The following is a 19,753-nucleotide window of genomic DNA, read 5'->3' on the forward strand; positions in this document are numbered from 1 at the left end:
AATAAAACAGCACAAGTGACCACAGAGGGAAACTGAGACACAGTTAAGTGTCTGAGTCAGATTCTGCTGACTGTGCAGAAATGTTGAGCTGGCCACATCCTTTGGGTTGTTGCGTTTAGATTGTGATGGTAAGTCTGACTCAGAGCTAAGATGTCAGATATATAAACACACTTTTTAATAGTTACACAACCTACTCAACAAAAAAAACAAACAATCAAATACCACTTCAAGAAATTAAATATTAGGTCCTCCTTATTTGTCAGTCACTCTTGGCTCCCAGTTTGACAGCTTCTCTTTACACAATGTGATGTAGCTTAAGGGGAAATTTTAAACCCCCAGAAAAAGAAAAGCAAATCCATTGCAATCCAGTAATTATTGCCTTCCTTCAATAAATCTGTCAGAAGGGTTAAAAATCACTGGTTGTCTCTCTCCTGAAACACATGCTTTAAAAAGCGATGACACATCTTTTATTACCCACATATGGTGTGGGTAAATGATACAAGAAAGTGGAGGAAATTAAATAATCAAGGATGGACATGCGAGGTGGGAAGAGACAAAGAGGAATCCACATGAGAAGAGACATGTCTGTGTAGATTTATCTCATTCAACATTGTACCACAGGACATCTTATCTTAAATGACGCCTTCCTTTATGTTTGCCAGTGACTGCAGTGAAATAATCAATCCTTCTATTATAACTAATTAATTATAGCTTTTATCGTCTATTTGGTCTTAAAACCTAAAGATGGAATAACTAGGATCTCAGTCCTAGTTGATTATGACAATTTTTTAGACACAAACTTACACCCCTACACTTAGCAAGTGTTTGGACCTGCATAGCCACTGTGCCCACTATAACTACACGCAACCTTGAACAGGCAGGGGCAGATGGGAGGTTGCTATGCAGAGCAACAGTTGCCATGCTCAGAATTGCAAGAAGCCACTTATCCCCCATCGTTACCTGAACTGTCTAAATACAAAGTGTTCTGTTCTGTCTTTAGCTTAGAAATAGCATCACCTCTCACTAGATTTGCACAAATTAAGATCAATTGTCTGATTCTCCTGTCAGCTGCATTTATTTGACATATTCTATCAATGGGTTTTTCTCCTCGACAATTTCATTTTTCCCCAAAGAGAGAATGTCAACTGTTAATCAATGGTTTAAAAAAGGTGAAACCAAGGAATAGTCAGCAGTACTCATCTTTGATAATATTTAAGTTACCTGTCACTCATAACTAGATCTGGGAGATTTTCCCCAACCTGTTGCCATGACAACTCCACAACGTATGAAACTCCTCACACACCTGAAAATAAACAGAGTTTTGCCAGGCTTGCCGAGGGATTTGGGCAATGATGTTGCCAGTGCTTTGGTTTTTGCAAAGAGAGTGAGAATGTGGATGATTCCCCAAGAGCACACAGATTTAGAAGAGAACTTAAAGTGCGCTGTGGTAGTTTAACCGCGTTTCTTTCTCTCACAACGCCAGCACAGCTCCTGTTACATTAGCTGTAGCAGTCATAAGAAGAGGCAATAGGGGGGGTGAGAAAGAATACAGAGAGTAATCTCCCACACTGACATGAAGAGAAACCTAGTCATCAAACAAAATGGCTTCAAATAATATTCAATAAAAGTTTGCTTTACACACCCAATCATAGCTTAAAATAGTGAAGATATGACAGATATGTCATATTCTAACCCAACAAGTAAATAATAGAAATAGGGATTAATTGTATTCAAAATCTAATTTCAATATAATGGAACAGGTCGGAGGAAGGTAGCCATAACACTCAAGCTAATACTTTAGCTTTAAATCACATTTTATTTGTGTAGATTCCAAGCCCGAGCCCTTTGGCACCCAATGGGTCATTTTCAAAAGATATTACGGTTCTTGTCAGGTCGCTCAAGTTGGCTGAGCTGATTTTTTTACACTGCACTTGTCTGTAATTGTGTAAAACAACCATGAATGTCAGAGACAGGCTGACGGGCTCTGTAAGTTTTTTCTCAGGTTAAAATAGGTTCGGAAAGAAAAATGTGACCCGAGTCGCCCTCTCATGTTCATATACTGTATACTCGGAAGATAATGATTGATGGAAAGATAAACCTGCAAAAGTCTGCCATTACATACTTTGCTGCTTTTGTTATGGAAAATTAACGTTGTGCTGACACATGAAGGAAACTGATTCGTCAATATTTGTTGAAAGCACTAATTTGGTGACCGATCTTAATTCCTATGCACAGGTCCACATTCCTTAACTGCAAATGACAACTTGAACAAAGTTTTATGATTAACATAATTCAACTTATAGTGACCTTTCCTCCTGTTCAACTTCTGCATATCAGATGAGGCTCGTTCCAATGCTAACATTAAAATTCAATGGCTGCAATCACAGAAGTATCAAAAAGAATTACCATAATACCTTGAACTGCTCTTTCTATCCATTGAAATTCTTTGGGCGTCCATTCACACTTTATCTGGATTAAGGATAACAGTATGAGTGTGCAGTAGGATGTTGTGCATACAAATCAGAAACTTACCTGTTTGTTTCAGAAAGATGGTAAAATGTGATTTTTACCATTAAACATTCAAACATTTTGAGACCAAATGTCAATCAGAGTCGAATCTGACAAAATAATGACGTTGCCAAGATAATTAAATCCTTACCACAAATAAAAATACCACACTAGAACCAAAGTGTAATGACCAGCAACAAACTCACACAACAAACCGGCACAGCAATGCAGCAAAGAAGCCAACTGACAGACAAGCATTAAAACGTGTTACAGAGCTACACTCCTCACATTTGGCCCAGGCCTCCCCTGCATTCAGGGAACCCAACAATGGCTCTGCTCCAGTACAGATATCTTTATCATTTCAGTTGATTAGACTTTTACGATGACTGGCTAATCTCCTCTTGTATCATCTATCATCTGCTCTCATCCTCATAGCCAAGGCTGATGTCTGCTGATTATACACACAAATGCATCCTCTGCTTTTTAATAATATGGCTTAAACATTTGTATTGAATTCAAGATAATTAAAACACAGAATAATGAATTGCGGTGGAGATGGACATACCTATAAACCAGTGCGTCATCCCCAGAGCTGTTGTACTGGACCTGGAACATCCTGACTCCAGATGTAGGCGTCTGACTGCTCCATCTAATGAGGGCAGAGTTTCCTGTCAGCTCCACCAATGAGACCCTCCGGTCTGCCGCCCTTGTCTCGTTGTTAGGCAGTGCAACCTTAGAGGAGGTTAGAATATCAGAGGGGGCGGGTTCAGAGGATGGGTCCCGGCTGCGGCTTGTGCTGTTGGCGAGATGAGGCATGGCTGTGACAACTAGTTCCACCCTTCCTGTGGACTCGCCTGCTGCGTTTGAGGCGATGCAGGTAAAGTTTCCTGAATCCTTCAGGGTTGTCACATTGATATCCAGGCTTCCATTTGGGAAAACTAACGTCCTGAAACGAATGGAAAATGAGATATATCTAAGTCAATTAATTCAATAACTTTAACAAAAATAACTGAGAGGTGACTCCAGCTTGGATAAACAGGCCAAACTTTCCACTACTATAGTGCAATCCCCATTAATTTAAGCAAATAAAAAAGCAAAACACATTTACATGTGTAATTTAAGAGGCAACCCCCCTCAAGTCCTAACCATCCAGTCACAGAAGATGTCCTTGTTTGTCATCCATACAGTTGCAAATCAGTGTTCTCCCATTCAACTCATTTACATCTACCACCATCCTTCATTATGACTCTTTTCTAGAATCAATACAATGGCTGCCAGTCTGATGATGTATGTTGCTGACTGTTTTGCAGCTTTACCCCCACAACTTTAGGCTTTACCAGAAAAATGGTACTTGCCAAAGAATCCAACATTGCTTTGGCGCCATATATTAAGGTTTCTTGTGTGAATATGCAGCTTATGTCACATTCTCCTCTCATTTACTCAGGTCCAAAAACAACAAAAGAAGAATAGAAATAGATGGTAGACTTCTGTGAAGCTGTGTTATTGTGTGTACTTTATTTTTGGTTGTTCTCGTCCTCACTCCATCCACAAGTGTCTTATATTTCAGTCCATAGTTGAGGACCGAGGATAGGGCAGATTTGAGTGTTTATTAGCCAATGTACATTTGTAGTGCACGGTTATGTATTTCTTGTGATAGTCATATGTGAACAGACAACGTAAATGCATTTATTCTTGTGTCGGATGTGGTTACAGTTCATCCCCGCCCACCTCTGAAGTTTGGCTGATCGAAACACAATGTCCCCAATGCATCTTTGGTTCATTTATGCATGTACTTTCATGTAGTCAAGCACTATCGGATTGCAGTGCACTGAGTGGAGGGCAATGTTATCAATGATTTGAAACCACTGTTATGTAAACCATAACTCTAAACCCACGTCTGACAAGTGTGCCAACTAGGTTACCTGATAAAAATGTGAAGAAGGTCTAATGGTGGAGATTTTAATGCCGACCTCAACTGCTACCTTCTAATCCTGTTTCAGAGTTGGCCCACGCAAGTCGTGTGCCTACGTCCTGTTCCTACAGCCAAGCCAGAAATGATGTGAGGCACACTGTGTTTCTGACTTGGGTTTAACATTGGCTGATGGCAATGAGCTTGAGAAATACAGCAGAATATTTAAACCACCCCCTTTCTCACCTGCTAACTGGTTTCCCAGGTTTCTGACATCATTGAATGTGGACTAGTGTTCTCACTGGATATGTCATATTTGCTAAATTAACACTGTACCTTAAATTCAAAAACACTGGAATAAGGGTGATACCTTGAGCCATTAGATATAAGTCGCCCTTCAGGGCTGATCCAGTGGACTTCAGGCTCTGGGTCACCATTCGCTTTGCACTTCAGACTGGCATGCTGGCCCTCCATTGCCACAGTATGAGGTGACTTGCGTGTTAGAACTGGTGGGTCACAAATAAACTCCTAAAGGACAAAACAGATCAGGTAATTTTTTTCAAATCTGCATACTTATCTGAGCTGTATTATAAATTAAAGGTCTGTCTCATATCCAAGGTTATAAGGCATATTAGTGTCAAACCTCACCTCTTCAGGTATTGTCCAGAAATATTTGGCACTGAGGTCAGAGGGAGAGGCGCATGTCTCGAGGTCATCTTCTCTGGTTAGTCTCCTCAGCCACAGGAGTTCACAGTTACAGTGAAGGGGGTTACCACCAAAACTCAACACCAGGGAGGTGAGAGGGGAGCCTCTGGACTTGGCATAAACTGGGATTCTCAGGAATAATGGATCGGGGGGAATTTTCTTCAATTTATTGGATGTCATGTCTAGCCTGTGGATGGACAGGGGTTTGGGAGAACATGAGGAGAGAGTGGGGAAGAGATTGTTATTAGATCATATTATTAGATTATTACATTAGTCAATTAAGGATATTTGAATTATCAATTAAATATAATACATTTAATTATTAAGATCCCTTTAGATTGTGTAACTCTACAGACAAATGCATATATATCCATTTACCTGGCCAGTTTGTGTAGGTTGGTGAATACCCCTTGGGGAACGTTTTCTATGAGGTTATGATCCATATTTAGGGTATTGACATTGGTGAGGCGCCCAATCGTGTCCCATGGCACCTGGGCAAGGTTGTTGTAGCTGAGGTCTAGATCCTCCAATGTGGACAGGAAGTCATCAAAGGCATGGGGAGATATGGAGTGGAGCTGGTTGTTGGCCAGGATTAGGTGACGAAGGTTGGTCAGGCCTTTGAAATGCTCATCCTGGTTGATACAAAAAGTGAATATGCAGTGAACATTCAGTGAGCTGTGAAAGTATTGCAGATATGCACATGTACTGTATTTCTATTTATCTATCCACTCTATCTTTCTGCATTGTAGCTCTATCATTCAGTTGTGTGTATCCATCCATTTGACTGTAAACTTTTTTTATATGGCTCAGTTTCTGTTTAACAGCCCATTGATCCACAGTATTCGTCATTCCCATTCAGCATCATCAATCCAGTTGGCCATTCAGCCATTAATCTTACCTTGATCACAGTTATTCTATTAGAGTCTAGGTGGAGTGCTCTGAGTCGCCGCAGGTCACTGAATGCTGAAGGGAGGATCTGACTGATGGTGTTTCTGGACAGGGTTAGGTGTAGCAGGCTGGTCATGTTGGCAAAATCCTTTCTTCGGACAGCTGGGAGTATGCAGGATAAACACAAAGAAAGATTCCATCAGCAATGTCTTAATTGAGTAGATATATTAGAAAGGTAAAGTATTGAGGTGGAAAGACAAGTCAGATAGATATGCTTTCACATTAATGACGACACATATTTGTATGGTTCTGGGGCTTTTCCATATGTTTTTTATTTATATATATTTTTGTCATGAAAAGGAAAAGAATAGGTACTATCAGATGAGTAAGAGATCTTCCTTTACTTGATATTGCTGAACACATTGTTATTATCACATTCGTCAAGTTAACCATTTGTGTTTTCTTTTCGTCTAGTAAAATTTATTTTTTGCCAACAAACTCTAGGAAACGTCAGTATACAGCTTAGAGATTCCGGTATCGCCCAAACGGTTACAGAATCTTTGAAATTGGACATGAACAATGTGACTTAAATAACTATGGCTGTGTGATGTTGTTAAAGGTGCATCACAATATCTTTCTGGGCCATATGAAAGCGTTCTTTTCTTTTTAACTTGTGTCTTTTGTTTTGTTGAAACACAGAATATAATTTATTTTCAATCAAGCCTGGGAAGATTAGGTGGCTGCCGTGGTGGGAGCAAATGGAACTTCAGATTAAAATAAAAGGATAAAGCAGCACTTCTGTTCTTAAAAATAATTATGTCTCGAAGTAAAAAAAAAATCGAATTCTTTGATATAGGGAGAAGATGAATCATTAATGAGACTTGCTTGTCTGAGGTGTGAAAGTTGAAATACCCAGACTCGTGAGAAATATCAGTCACGTGGAAACCAACAGAAAAAGAGTTGTGACTTCAACCAACATTTGTATTCACTGTGAACAGTGTTCCGTTGCACGCAATTGTTCTGAGATAAGGTAAATATGCTCCCATTGTTGCAACCAGTGTTTTTTTCCCCATATAAGCAACAAATCCAAGCATTCTCATTAAATGATTGATTAGGACAAAAGAGGGTGAAATAAATGGAGCAGTTCATGAATGCATGGATCAACACTCTACACACTGAACTCTGATGCATTGTTTGAATTTCAGGTTTATGTTAAAGTGAATGTAATACTGGACAGGCCGGTTGGTACATTATACCTGTGATGAAGTTCTCTTGAAGCCGTAGCTCCACGGTGCGTCGGTCAATGGCTGCAGGAACGAACAGCAGGCCTGTCTTGGAGCAGAGGATAGCGAGCGACGGAGAAAGGCTCTGGCACATACAGCGTTTCGGACACGGCTGTCCCCTGCATGCTGCTGCCAGCAACAGCAAAGACAACCACAGCCGTTCCATTATCCTCCAATGGAAACAGGTCACCTGGAAGACAGAGTGAAGACAGCAATGAATTCAAGTGAATACAATGATGGTGTCACTGAAGAAAAGTTAAATGTCAAGAAGTGGGAAACCAGGATGACTTTATCACTCCCAGAGACACTTAATCTAGGAGTTTAATGCCTGTGTTTCTTTTTTCCAGACAAAAAAAACTAAGTAGACCCCAACAACTCCTTCAAAAATACGAAACAAAAACAACTTTACAAGACAGCGAGTGGCGTCTGAGCAGTTGATCATGGCAGCGCTCAGCAGTTGGACTCAATTGCTCAAGGCTGTCAGCTCGTAATAGACTCTGTCATTGTGTGGGTGTATAGTGAGCTGGCATTTTCCACAGACACATTGGGGACTCTTTCCTCACCACTACCTTTTTAACGTTGTGATTGTGACAGGTTATATTGTGTATATTGTATTATTGATGTCGAGTGACACTGTTATACAATGGTAAACTGCATTTTTGAGGTCAAGGTTGCATAATGTCTACGTCATCCACCTAATAGCAACAGTGTGCTATATTTATACAGTGGAAACCGCTTATAGTGATCAAGCTTGTCCGAGCCAAATTGATCACTATAAGCTAGTTGATTACTATAACCAAATTACGTAGCTTCTGTACGATAGTCCCAGAACTGTTGATAGAAGGAACAGCGGCTTTTAAAATATGGGCGATTCACATTGGGGACTCGCGCACACACACTCACTTCACTCTCTCTCTTTCACACACACACACACACACACACACACACATACACACACACAGAGAGACTCAGCTCGTCCTGACTGCGCCTGCTCTCCTCTCTCTCTCGCACGCTGACACACACACACACACAAACATTTGTAAAATCAGACTGGGTTAAATCAACTGATACATAAACTTAGTCCGAACTTTGAAGAGAGTTTTCTTTAGCGTACATGTTCAACATTGTAGTTTCCATGATCTCTACATGAATTTATTTAAATATATATGTACTTCGGAGGAAGTTGTTTTATACCCTTTTTTGTATCAAATAATAAAACTCAAAATATCAACAGTCATTTAGGATCAAATTCTGTCACAGGCAGCTAAACGTGGTACAATAATTACTTTTTAACACTGCGGACACTGTTCTAAACTCATGGTGGGGTTTTCATGTTTGCCAGTGGGCAGCAGTGTATTAGCCTGCCCAGTTTGACTGCCTGACGAATCAATAGCACTGAGCTTCTTTACAGCTGAAGACAAGTGTGCAACCCCTTCATCTCGCTTCTTACTTGATACTCCCAATACCCTCAACCAAACATTTGTATCAAGGGATGATATATCTCTGGATTAAAAATACTCAGTGCTGCCACATGAATTTCTTAAATTTCCCTGTGTATCGTCCCGCAAAGCGAGTCTGCCAAATATATACAAACAAATGAAATTGCATGCAGTCTCATGAGCCTGCTAAAAATAGAAAGGCCGTAATTTGATACTTGATGTTCTCCATCCTCTCACAATAAGACGCAAAGCAGGAATGATGATTAGCTATAATTCAGATATAAAGAGACACTGAATTTCTTTTATCAGCCTTTCCATTTTCCTCCCTGTCAGTGTTTTTCTATGTCATTCGATATATCTCTCCCCGTTACTCTTGATTATTCCATCAGCTATACCTCCCTGTGTCATTTCCCCCACATATGGCAATCTGTTCACCTGTTGTTTTTACAGATATCCTCGTGCCGTTGTTCTCGTCTCACACTTCACTCACTCCATAATCCCTCTTTCCAAACTTGTGAGTACATTTTCATGCCTGCTTCATGAACACATGTATTGTCAGTCTTCTCGTTATTTCTGTTTCCGACTCTCTTGCACTCTTGTTCTCTTTAACTGATGCATTGCTTACACTGCACCTCATTTCGCTTCTCCATGTCTATCATACACCCCTCTTTTTGTCATTGCTCTGGCTGCCTTTCAGCTCTTCTGCCACTCTTCCATCTCCTAAATCCTTATTTATAACTTTCCCACAGAAGATGGGATTCTCGTTTCTAATCACGCCCTCCTGCTTGCTTTTCATTTTCTAGTTTTTCTCATGATCATCTATCTCACAAGCCCCCTTCCGCAATCTTTCTCTTTTCTCAGGCTCTCCACGCTTGCTCCATATTTTTGCCCCATCATCCATTTCTCACTGCGTCTCACTGTCTTACAATGCTTTCATTGTAATGCATATTTAATGTGTTTACATTGCAGAATTTGTTGCCAACTGTGATTTTAAATCCACAGTCCTTCTCACTCCGTTTGCATGTGCATGAGTCCACAGTGTAATACCCGTGCTCTTTTGAATATTTAGTCATACCTCAATTGGTTCTACCACACATCAAGTGTATTTATTTATTTTTTTATATTATTCAATTATGGATGCATGAGTTTTGCTGTATAACTCAGTTTGGGCCTAAACAGTTCTTTGCATTGACTGTAAACAATGACTGTTCAGACATCTTTGATGCAGTGTAGAGCCTGACAGCATTGAGCCAACTCAATTAAAACTCCCCTTGGCAAACCTGCATACTTATACTGCATGAGTCTTAATACTGCTGAAAAATAGAACTAAAATGATTAATCTTGTTGCAAATCCTCCTGCATCTAACTTTCTCTCAGGCCTACTCAAAAAAGTTCCTTTTGGAAAAGGTTTGGTAACACAAAATACCAGTGTTGCCACGAGTAATTTTTGGGACAGGCCCAAAAATGAAAAAAAGAAAACAAATATCTACCGGTGAAAAAGCAGCGTCATTCAGTACATGTAGAAGACGAAGATGTCAAGAGAGTTTGTGGTGATAAAAGCTGACGCCGGTGTCGAGGTGCTGTAAACAAAATCACGGGATATACGCAGCAGGGTTAATATGTCACTTCCTGCCTTTGACTGCTGCTTCACCTCTTGCCTGAACAATGCGGAGGATTTGATTGTGTTGTGAATGCGTCTCTGCAGAGAACCTTCCGCTATGTTGTGCATGTGTGAAAGGCAAACTCATGGTTAACTCCAAGGTCATGTCTGAAAAACGGCTTGACAAAGTTAATACATTTGCAGCCAATGTGAAAAAAAACGTGACAAGGCAGAGCAGAATAGAGTGACACTAATGAGAATGAGGGTAAACAGGCAGTGTTGCATCCTTGCTTTTAGCTTTAATAATGTAAAGTTGCAGTTCACTAAATTAAATTAAACCTGATGGTTGACAGACCACATAAATCAAATCGTATACTTAAGTACCTCGAGGGGTTGTCATCTGAAAACAAGTCCATTTAGCGCACAGCTTTTGAGAATCTCAATTTGTATCAATCAACTAATCAAGAATAATTGTGACACATTCGAGAAAAAGTTCTCAACATTTGGACAAAAACTGTAGATCTATCAAATTTAGTTGGTAAATCAGGCCACATATTCCTCTCACCCACACATGCCTGACACCATCCACTAACTGCAAAGTGTTATAGTTATTTTTAAACACACTGTCAGATGCATCTTTCTTCCGGTCCATATACCGTCAATTATTCAAAGTTGGAATAATGCTTCTTTACGTCTAAAAGTCAGAGTTAATGGACAAAATGCATCCAGCATCATTTTGCAGTAATTACACTGAGAACACTGCATTGATATTCATTTTGAAGGGGCTGTAAAAGCTGCCAGAACAGAGCTCGGCTGTCTCCAGCAGTGACAAATGTTTATGTTTTCAAGGTTTTTTTTTTTTAATGGAAAGTATGACGCAGACTTATCCTGGCGGTTTCTTTGTTTTGCTTGACAGTATGATCTCTGCTTTGCATTTGTGAATCAATCAGCAGCTCCCCTGTATAATTTTTCAATGTGTTCAGGGCAGATATTGTAACTGACTGGAATTCCACTTTGCCATGTTCACTGCAAATGCAGGGTTGTGGATGTACTGTTTGCAGCAGAATGGGCATTAGCTATGAGGACAGAAACACAAGAGATACTTAAAGCACATCAAACAAAGTTAAAGGTATCATTGCTTTAGAGGAACTGAAAAAAGCACAGTTTAAAGTTTTCCCTTCAGTAATGGTGGAGAATTCTGAAGAAAGTGGTAATTAGCAACACGTACTGCAAAAACAGCCAATGTCCATTTTCTAAAAAACAAATCTCCTTCCCAGCTCATATCGACCTCACCTGTGAACTTCAAAGACAGCCCTCTGTGCTCCTGTCTCAGTTTTTCTTCACCATTTCACACACAATCAATGAAAACAACAAGGTGTCTTCACTTATGTGTTTATTGTAAACATAGCAGGCCCCAATGCTGTGTTTACCTTGTTTGAAGAAGCTGTGAAGGAGCTTAGTCTCAATAAGAGTCGACCTTCATTTGATTAAACATGTGCTCTTCAGTCAAAAAGGGATCAAAGTACCCTGAAGTCATCTCAAGCCCTTGTATTTAATTGCATTCATAATGCAGTTACATTATAGTGGAAAACAAGACAACAACATTGTTTGTTGCAGTCACAGTAAAGAATGCGAGATCAAAACAGAATTTAGCAGTGGTCACAGTCAAATAGATTAGCAGTTGTAGGGACTCAAGCTAAAAGAACTTGAAAAGCAATATTATTGCAGCCTCCATCTGAAGCAATTAGCAACGCAATTCCCAAAACACATAAATAAGCTTATGAAAGGGATGGAGACTGAGGCAGATAGACTGCAGAAGAGAAATGATCAAAGAAAACACAACAAGTCAGAAGACAGTCAGTAAGTCGGTGGAAAGGGATGAAGGGAAAGGGAATGATTAGGAGAGGTAAAAAAAAAACAATGAGGTGACAAGGTGTACAATTGACTTAAATGTGTAATTGATTCAAGACACACAAGGAAATACTCAAGATGTAGGGTCAAATGTATCTAATTGATGTTCCTCCAGAGAGATCAGCCCAGTAAATAATCTCTAGAAATAAATTAATCATGTGGAAGACACTCCCAGTCGCCCGGTGACTTGACCCACATCCTCTGCTAATACCCCAGATCAATGCTATTACGGGATTCATTTTTCAAACGATAACTTAACTTCCAGAAAGGAGTACAGATCCGAACCCCTTGAGTTTCCTCTCTCTGGTTTAATGAGTCAAGACATGCTTGTGACCTCTGAGAAAGCAGATGTCATTTCATTCCCTCCCTTAATTGCCCATTGAAAGATACTTTTAAAACGGCCGCCCATAGTGCCACCAGCCAAGTCCTGGTTATGTGCTGTTATGTGTTAATGAATTTCAAAAGCAACTATTTACTGAACATTTTCTGGAAACCTTTGATCTCACAATCAGAGAGGCTCATTTAGGCTCACACAGTCACATACAGGGCTTCAGGTGGGCTGGAGTTGAGCTCCTTCTCCTTCAAGAGTAATGTGCATGTGCCAAGATGCTGATGAGTCCCAGCTTCCATGGCTATTAAGCAGTGGTTGCCTGTTTATTCAAAGTTTATTAACATTGAACATTTCGTCCAAATCACACATTCAACGTTGCACTTCCTTGGGCCCTGAGCAATACAAATGCCACAGGTGAGGCTGAAAAAATTTGCAATTGTTAAGATATGCAAGACACATACTGAGCATGTAGAACTGACATTTGACGTTTGTGTGGGTGTGAGGAGCGTTTCACAAACCCTAAACAAGACGTTGCGTCAACTAGATGGAATTCAGCGTTGACTCAGGGGCAGTTAATATATTGTTGGTCTATTGCCATTAACTGGGTTCGATTATGATTGTAAATAATCCCTTAATGTAATCTTTGCACTCGGTACCAGCCTATTATCCATGTTTATACACATCCGCGCACCTGTATGCATGTCCTAATAGGTGTGTGTGTGTGTGTGTGTGTGTGTGTGTGTGTGTGTGTGTGTGTGTGTGTGTGTGTGTGTGTGTCTGTGTCTGTGTCTGGCCCCTCTCTTCGCACCTTGTACTGCACCCCGCAATGGAGATGGATTACCCTGTCAGTGCTCTAGCAGGGCCACTGCAGAGTGTCTTGTACGTGTAATTTACTGTATGTGTGCGGAAGCACGAGTGTGTCCGTGTGTATACGTGCACATGAGCTCACTCAGTCCTCATCAGGTTTGTCTCTTTGAATTAGGGGTTGGCAACTTCAAGATTTTATCCTGTGATCAATCGCAAAGATGTCTATAATCTACTCTTTATATTCGGTCTACCCTACGTCCACAAACCAACACAATGATTGCCTTCTAGATGGTTGTGCCGACTGGACAAATGGTATTGCATCTCAATTATAGTGTCTCATACTTGTTTCATGTATTTGAAAATTGATTCAACGTTAGTAAGCAGTATGGCAGATGAAAAGCTGGTCCCAGAAAAGCGCTCGTCGGTCAATGTTGTGGCCGGTTTCATTCAGGTCTGAAGTCGCTCCCATGTCACTTACCCACTTGCTCAGACACCTCATCCTCAGTCAAAGGCAGTATGGAAACAGACTGTACTCTCTTGCCATGAGAACCCACAGCTGTCATCTCCTCATCCACTTTCTCCCCAAACACATTAATAGTTGGGGACTCCGTAATCATAAAGATCTGTTTCTTCAATGCAGTCACTCATTGTTTCCCCCGCAGCCACAGTCCCTGACATTCTGGATTCGCTCCCTTGGTAGTTGCGCTCACTCACCATGCAGCTCGTCAGCAGTCTGAGCTGACCAAAGAGGATTTTTTACAACCTTTTAAAATCTTTAAGTACTTGTGGAAAGTCTGTTTTTATTAACGCTCCTATCCACACACTGGATCACGGGGCTCGACTTTTTAAGCAGAATCCTCAGTTTCAACAGCTTGCTCCGGTCTGCCTGCACATTCCACAATATAGGCCTTATTTACAATTTGAATCTGTTTTGGGGATGTTGTCCTTCTTCAGGACAGATGGACTCCACCCCATTCTGCGATGTAGCCGAATTCTGAGGCTAACTTGCAGCTTTGTGTACAATTTACTCCACATGATTGATTGTTCACTCCCCACACCCCCTCCCTGGGCACGCCTTCTACTCCTGTGGCACCAGAACACGATTCCCTCCATTAGCTCCGCCTACCGGCCTCACTAACCCTCTAATTTCCCCATACAGTCCCATTATTGAGCACAGAATGTCCCACCCACACGGCATATCTAAAGGTATAAACAGTTACAGTCTATGTCCCATTTCGTATAGGCCTGTTTTTGTACATTGCAGGGTGCTTTTCCTTGGTGATTTTAATGCTCATGTATGTTGCCCTTCTCTCTCCCAAACCACTCATTGTTTAGATCTTATCAACCCTTTCAATCTGATTCAATCTTTTAGCATGGCCACACATTCTAAAGGTCATAGCTCAGACTTGGTACTCTCATCAGGTTTCCTCCCTGAGCATATTAATCTGCTGGCCGCGCCTGTGAATGGCCATGAAGCTGTTTTGTAAAACTTCTCTACACCTTCCTATTCCTAATCTCTACCCTACAACAAGCTCCTGCAAACACCGGCTCTGCTGCTAGATTCTGTCGAGTATTTCCCTTGAAAAAACACAACCCAAAGTTGTTTTAAGGCAATGTCTTTGGTTATTAGTTTTCCATCCACCTCCTCTTCATAACCTGGTGTTGAGTTGTCCTGGTTCATTTTGTAAATATGGAGTTTGGAGGGTAACGGCAGTGTGCAAGAAATGGTAAAAGAAAATAGTAGGAGAGGTGTGATTACTTTTCTTTCCTCCATTTCAAATTAAAAAACCTTGCCATTTTAAAAGAGTACTCTCAGGACTTAACATTTATTGTTATTATAATTTCCTGTCTAACTGAGTTGAAAAAAGGCTTAAGTAATTGCACAAATGCAACTGTTTTTGTACCCTGGCATTTACTCTGTATCTGTGCATCTGTACATTTTTTTGTGATCACCCAGGACTTTTTGTATGGATGTATGAACATGTGCTCCTTGCTTTACTGTATGAGAGTCTATGAGCACTTGCTTGCTGCGGCCCTTATGCGCTTGCTTATGTTCTTGTCTGAACACAAGTGTAACCACATGTATTGTACGCAAGTGTGTGTGTGTGTGCATGTATGCGCTATCTATTTCTGCAGAGTACATCATAGTAAGAACACTGGGATATTAACGACCTGGAAAGCAGCATCATCCATCTGCTGCATACACACAAAGCCATACTGTGCACACACTCACACGCAAACACACACGCTCATAGTTCACTTGAATTAGATGGAGTGTGTGTTTAAGTCTAAGCGGATGCACTCTTGTGTGTTTGAGTCCATATGTACCCATGCACAGGGCAACAGTTGTGCAGCTCTCTGCTGCAGCTTAATCTCCCTATAACGCTTTAGTTATTAACAGTAAAACAAATCTGTGCAATTTTCTGCTCTTACATCAACACTATGTCAACTGTAAATGAAACAAAACAGCACCTCGTCTACCGTCTGTCTTTCATTTGCCTTCTCAATTATTATACATCGTTATGTTCTATTCCGTTGAATAGATCAAGATCGGGAACAAAACACTGATTTCAAAGCATAGAGGCCATGAAATGAATGAAAGGCAGGTGGAGACCATGGGAAGACAACGAACAGAGACAAAGCTAAAGCACAAACCAAGGCTTCCTATAGAATGGGGTATCTGGGAAAACCAGTGGTGAAAGCGATGCTTTTATTGGCTGAAAAAAAAAAAGAAACTTGGTAGGGGCCTGTAACTTAGCAACGAGGAATGACACATGGATGGTAACAGTGAGGAGGTGGGCAGAGTGTGTGTGTCTGTGTGTTATGGTTGTGGGGGTGTTGTGAGAGTGTGTGTATGGGGGCTGTGAGAAAGTACAAGATTGGTCTGGAGATCTCACAAGTAATGAATCTGGAGTGTGGCTGCAAGAGAGAGCGAATGGGGAGAGAGACACACATTCGGAGAAAACGAGAGAGAGAGAGATTGCACATGTGTTGTATAAAGAGTGTTGCATCAAAATGAATCATCATGAAAACAAACCTACTAAGGCTTTTATTCACAATATCACAGAGAGTCCATTAAACTACATTTTAATGAAATATTTGTCTAATTGTATTGTATTTTTCTTCATTTGTTGGGGGAACCCTGCAAAGACTTCATGAGTCCCTCATCACAAGTGAGGAAGCGTTTTTGCTTCCTCATCATCCCCATCAATTCATATCTGTGGGAATGAGCCCATTTAAAGCCCTAATGAAACCCAGTGTAGTGAGGAACTCATTAAGCATCTAATGTGATTACAGTGAGATGTGTGTTTTAACAACACATGGTGAGTAAAGACTTCAGGAACCTCCAGACCACAGAGACTGTTGCAGTGCAGTAGTGAGGTAGCTGACAGGATTGCAGCAGCCAAGTCTCACTTTAACTCTGCGCAAAGTCTGTTAAAACTGTTCTGTTAGCACAGTTTTAAACACAGTCTTGGATTTCTAAATGCAAAAACGTTAATCGACCAGACATCACAACATAATAACTGAGCATTGAAGTTGATTTGGAAAATTTGTGTTTTGACAAAACACAAATTTGAGGTCCTCTCACTGAGGACCACATCACAAACATCTGCTTAACTAGAGCTGCAGGTCTGAGCGTCATTTCCATGGGGTTTCTGCACTTTGCACAACCCTCTCACATCAGTCTTCTGATTCAGGTTTAAAATGTTGGACAAATCCTTATTTGCTGCGTTCCACTTTGCTTAGTTATTTGTTGCTTGCACATAAACCAAGTAGCAGAATTCAAGTTGTTAACTGAGCATCCATGGCCTAGTGTCCACTGTATATAATCAAGTAAAGAAACTGCACTTCTAGCTCACCATAACTGAGCAGCTCTTTTATGGTGTTTTATTGTGTTATTGATTTAGTGGATGTTTGTCAGTGCACAGTGCAATACACACACACACACATATACAACACATGCAGTTTGTTGCGCTTTTTTTAATTGCCCAAACCAAATTGCCTTCGGGATTAATAAAGTGGTATTGTATTGTACTGTGTATAATCGATCACTACAAGTATGTGTAAAATGAGATAACCTTCAACTTTATAGTGTTTTAAGTGACTTATGTGTGGTATAGTGTGAACATGTGGCATGTTGAACAAATCCAGACATAAAGCTTTGATAACCGTCTTTTGGGCCTGATCCATGTTCTTATGTCCTTTGCTTAGAATATTCGTGGGAGTCAGACCCAGACCCCGACCTCCCAGAGGAGGACGTGAGAGGAGACGCTTTCTCTGTGGGGATCAGTTTGATTATGGCCAGTGAGCTGTGCTGCTCACTCTCTCTACAATCAATGAGGCAATGAGTGCTAGTTCTCACACTTGCATATGCAGCTGCCTTCGACAGTAACCCCATTAAAATGTTGTATCCTTAAGAGAACGCAAAGACCTTCAAATTTAGTTATTTAGATTTTCTACAAAGTTACATTTATGTGAAATGTGTTGTGCAAGATAAGAAATATTGGGGAAAATTAAGCCTTTTCTCGACTCACTTAACATTTTGAGAATTAAAGAGGTAACCATCTGGAAGAATACACTGTAACACGGCTTTTAATTTCAAAGGGAGGTTAGAAAAGTAATCCCCCCTCTTCCTGACTACTTCCTTCAACCTTTTCTTGTCCTCTGCCTTTACCCTTCAGACTCTGCCTTCATTATATTCCCTGCGATTAGACCATTATTACCCATAGAAGCCAACACACTGACCCATGAATAAACTGGTATGGCTGGTATGAATGGGTCATTGGGCAACTTTCAACCTGCAACTGCAATCTTGATTTTAATTATGGATTGTGTACAGGTCTCACACAGCTTGGCCTCTGTCTCAAATGATGTATATGGATTTCTATAGTGTAATAAATATAATGACCCTGCACTTACTATATAATTTGTTTGGCAGAATTTGAATAGGCAGTAACCTCCAGCCTACAGGACATTCAGCTTTACTCTCTCTGACAAACTCCGCCAAGGATGTTGTGCTTTAACCCATGTGTGTTGGTCGGTTGGTCCGTCGGTTGGTTTGTTATCCAGCAGCATTACTCCCAAACAACTGAATGGGTTTTGGTAAAGATCCAGGAATGTTTAAAAATATATATATATTTTCATGCTGATATTTTCACCAAGTGTTTGACATAATGTTTGTTCAGGACATAATGTTTGTTCAGGACATAATGTTTTGAGTCGAAGTTGAATGCCGGGGGTTAACGGACACTTGGATAACACCACAAGAGGCAGTATGGAGGCAGTTTATGTTTTTTTATGTTGTTTTTTACGTTTGAAGAAGTAGTCGCTATTTACTTCAATAGTATTGGATTTGGCTGCAATGCTGTTTACCCCTTGATATTCCAAAATTATTTGGTGGACTCAAAGACTTGACCCACCCCTCAATCGGCATAGTGGTGAGTAGATAATGAATGAATTTCCCTTCAACATGTTACAAAAAATAATGGAAATATTTAAAAACGTTGATCATTTCATAGCTAAATGGACGTTTATTGGTTTTATGTTCCATTCAAAAGTGTGGGAAGATGAGCAGAGGTGTGTTATATATTGTGACTATTGCGATCGTTGGCAATTTTGCTTATTTATACTGAAACGTTGAGATCAATGACAATATTATTACATTCTTGATTAGGGGGTCAAATTTTCAGTCTGTCTCTGTGTATCTCTCATGTCAAAAACACTCAGCAGCTCAAAGACCACAGTTGGCTACCCAGCAAATACACACATCCACACAGATGCACCAGTACTGACACACACAGTTGCCCAGACAAACTTTCACCTTCAATGTGGAACTGATACACCGCTGGGATCACACACACACACACACACACACACACACACACACACACACACACACACACACACACACACACACACACACACACACACACACACACACACACACACACACACACACACACACACACACACACACACACACACACACACACACACACACAGTAATGCTGTCTTTCAGAGATCTGAGCCGGGGAGGGATACAGACATTTGCTAATGGCTCTCTTGTTACATGACTCTTTTCGCTTTCCTCTCTTCTCTCTCTATTTGCGTCTCTTTCTTGCCGTTTCACACTCTGTCTCCATTTCTGTTTCTTCCCTTCTATTAATCTCGTTCTCCTTTTCAGTCGTTGTCATCCTCTGTTTTTTCCCTGTCTGTGTTCTTCCTCCCCGTCCCCCTCGCTGTGACTTCTTCCTAACACTCTGTCCCCTCGCTGTCAGTAGATAATGAGGTGATTGTGGCTACTTGCATGGTGCATCAATGCTTGCCGCTCTGCACTCTATCGTAGCTCTAACCGCAGCCTCTGGTTTACTG

The 19,753-nt window shown here is 40.7% G+C and overlaps 1 protein-coding gene across 5 annotated transcripts in view; it reads right to left on the reverse strand.

Moving 5' to 3' along the window:
- Positions 1-19,753, reverse strand: part of zgc:172282 (leucine-rich repeat and fibronectin type III domain-containing protein 1-like protein) — a 93,513-nt gene that overhangs the window by 61,019 nt on the left and 12,741 nt on the right. For all 5 annotated transcript variants that reach the window (XM_035155439.2, XM_035155438.2, XM_035155437.2 and 2 more), the window contains exons 2-7: positions 7,267-7,483; positions 6,021-6,172; positions 5,501-5,754; positions 5,066-5,309; positions 4,788-4,945; positions 3,074-3,454 (exon numbers count right to left, since the gene is read on the reverse strand). In XM_035155439.2, the coding sequence (XP_035011330.1) occupies positions 3,074-3,454; positions 4,788-4,945; positions 5,066-5,309; positions 5,501-5,754; positions 6,021-6,172; positions 7,267-7,459 (1,382 nt within the window). In that variant the 5' untranslated portion in view covers positions 7,460-7,483. The remainder of the gene's footprint in view (positions 1-3,073; positions 3,455-4,787; positions 4,946-5,065; positions 5,310-5,500; positions 5,755-6,020; positions 6,173-7,266; positions 7,484-19,753) is intronic.

Source organism: Hippoglossus stenolepis, chromosome 4 (genome assembly GCF_022539355.2).
Source record: "Hippoglossus stenolepis isolate QCI-W04-F060 chromosome 4, HSTE1.2, whole genome shotgun sequence".
NCBI lineage: Eukaryota > Metazoa > Chordata > Actinopteri > Pleuronectiformes > Pleuronectidae > Hippoglossus > Hippoglossus stenolepis.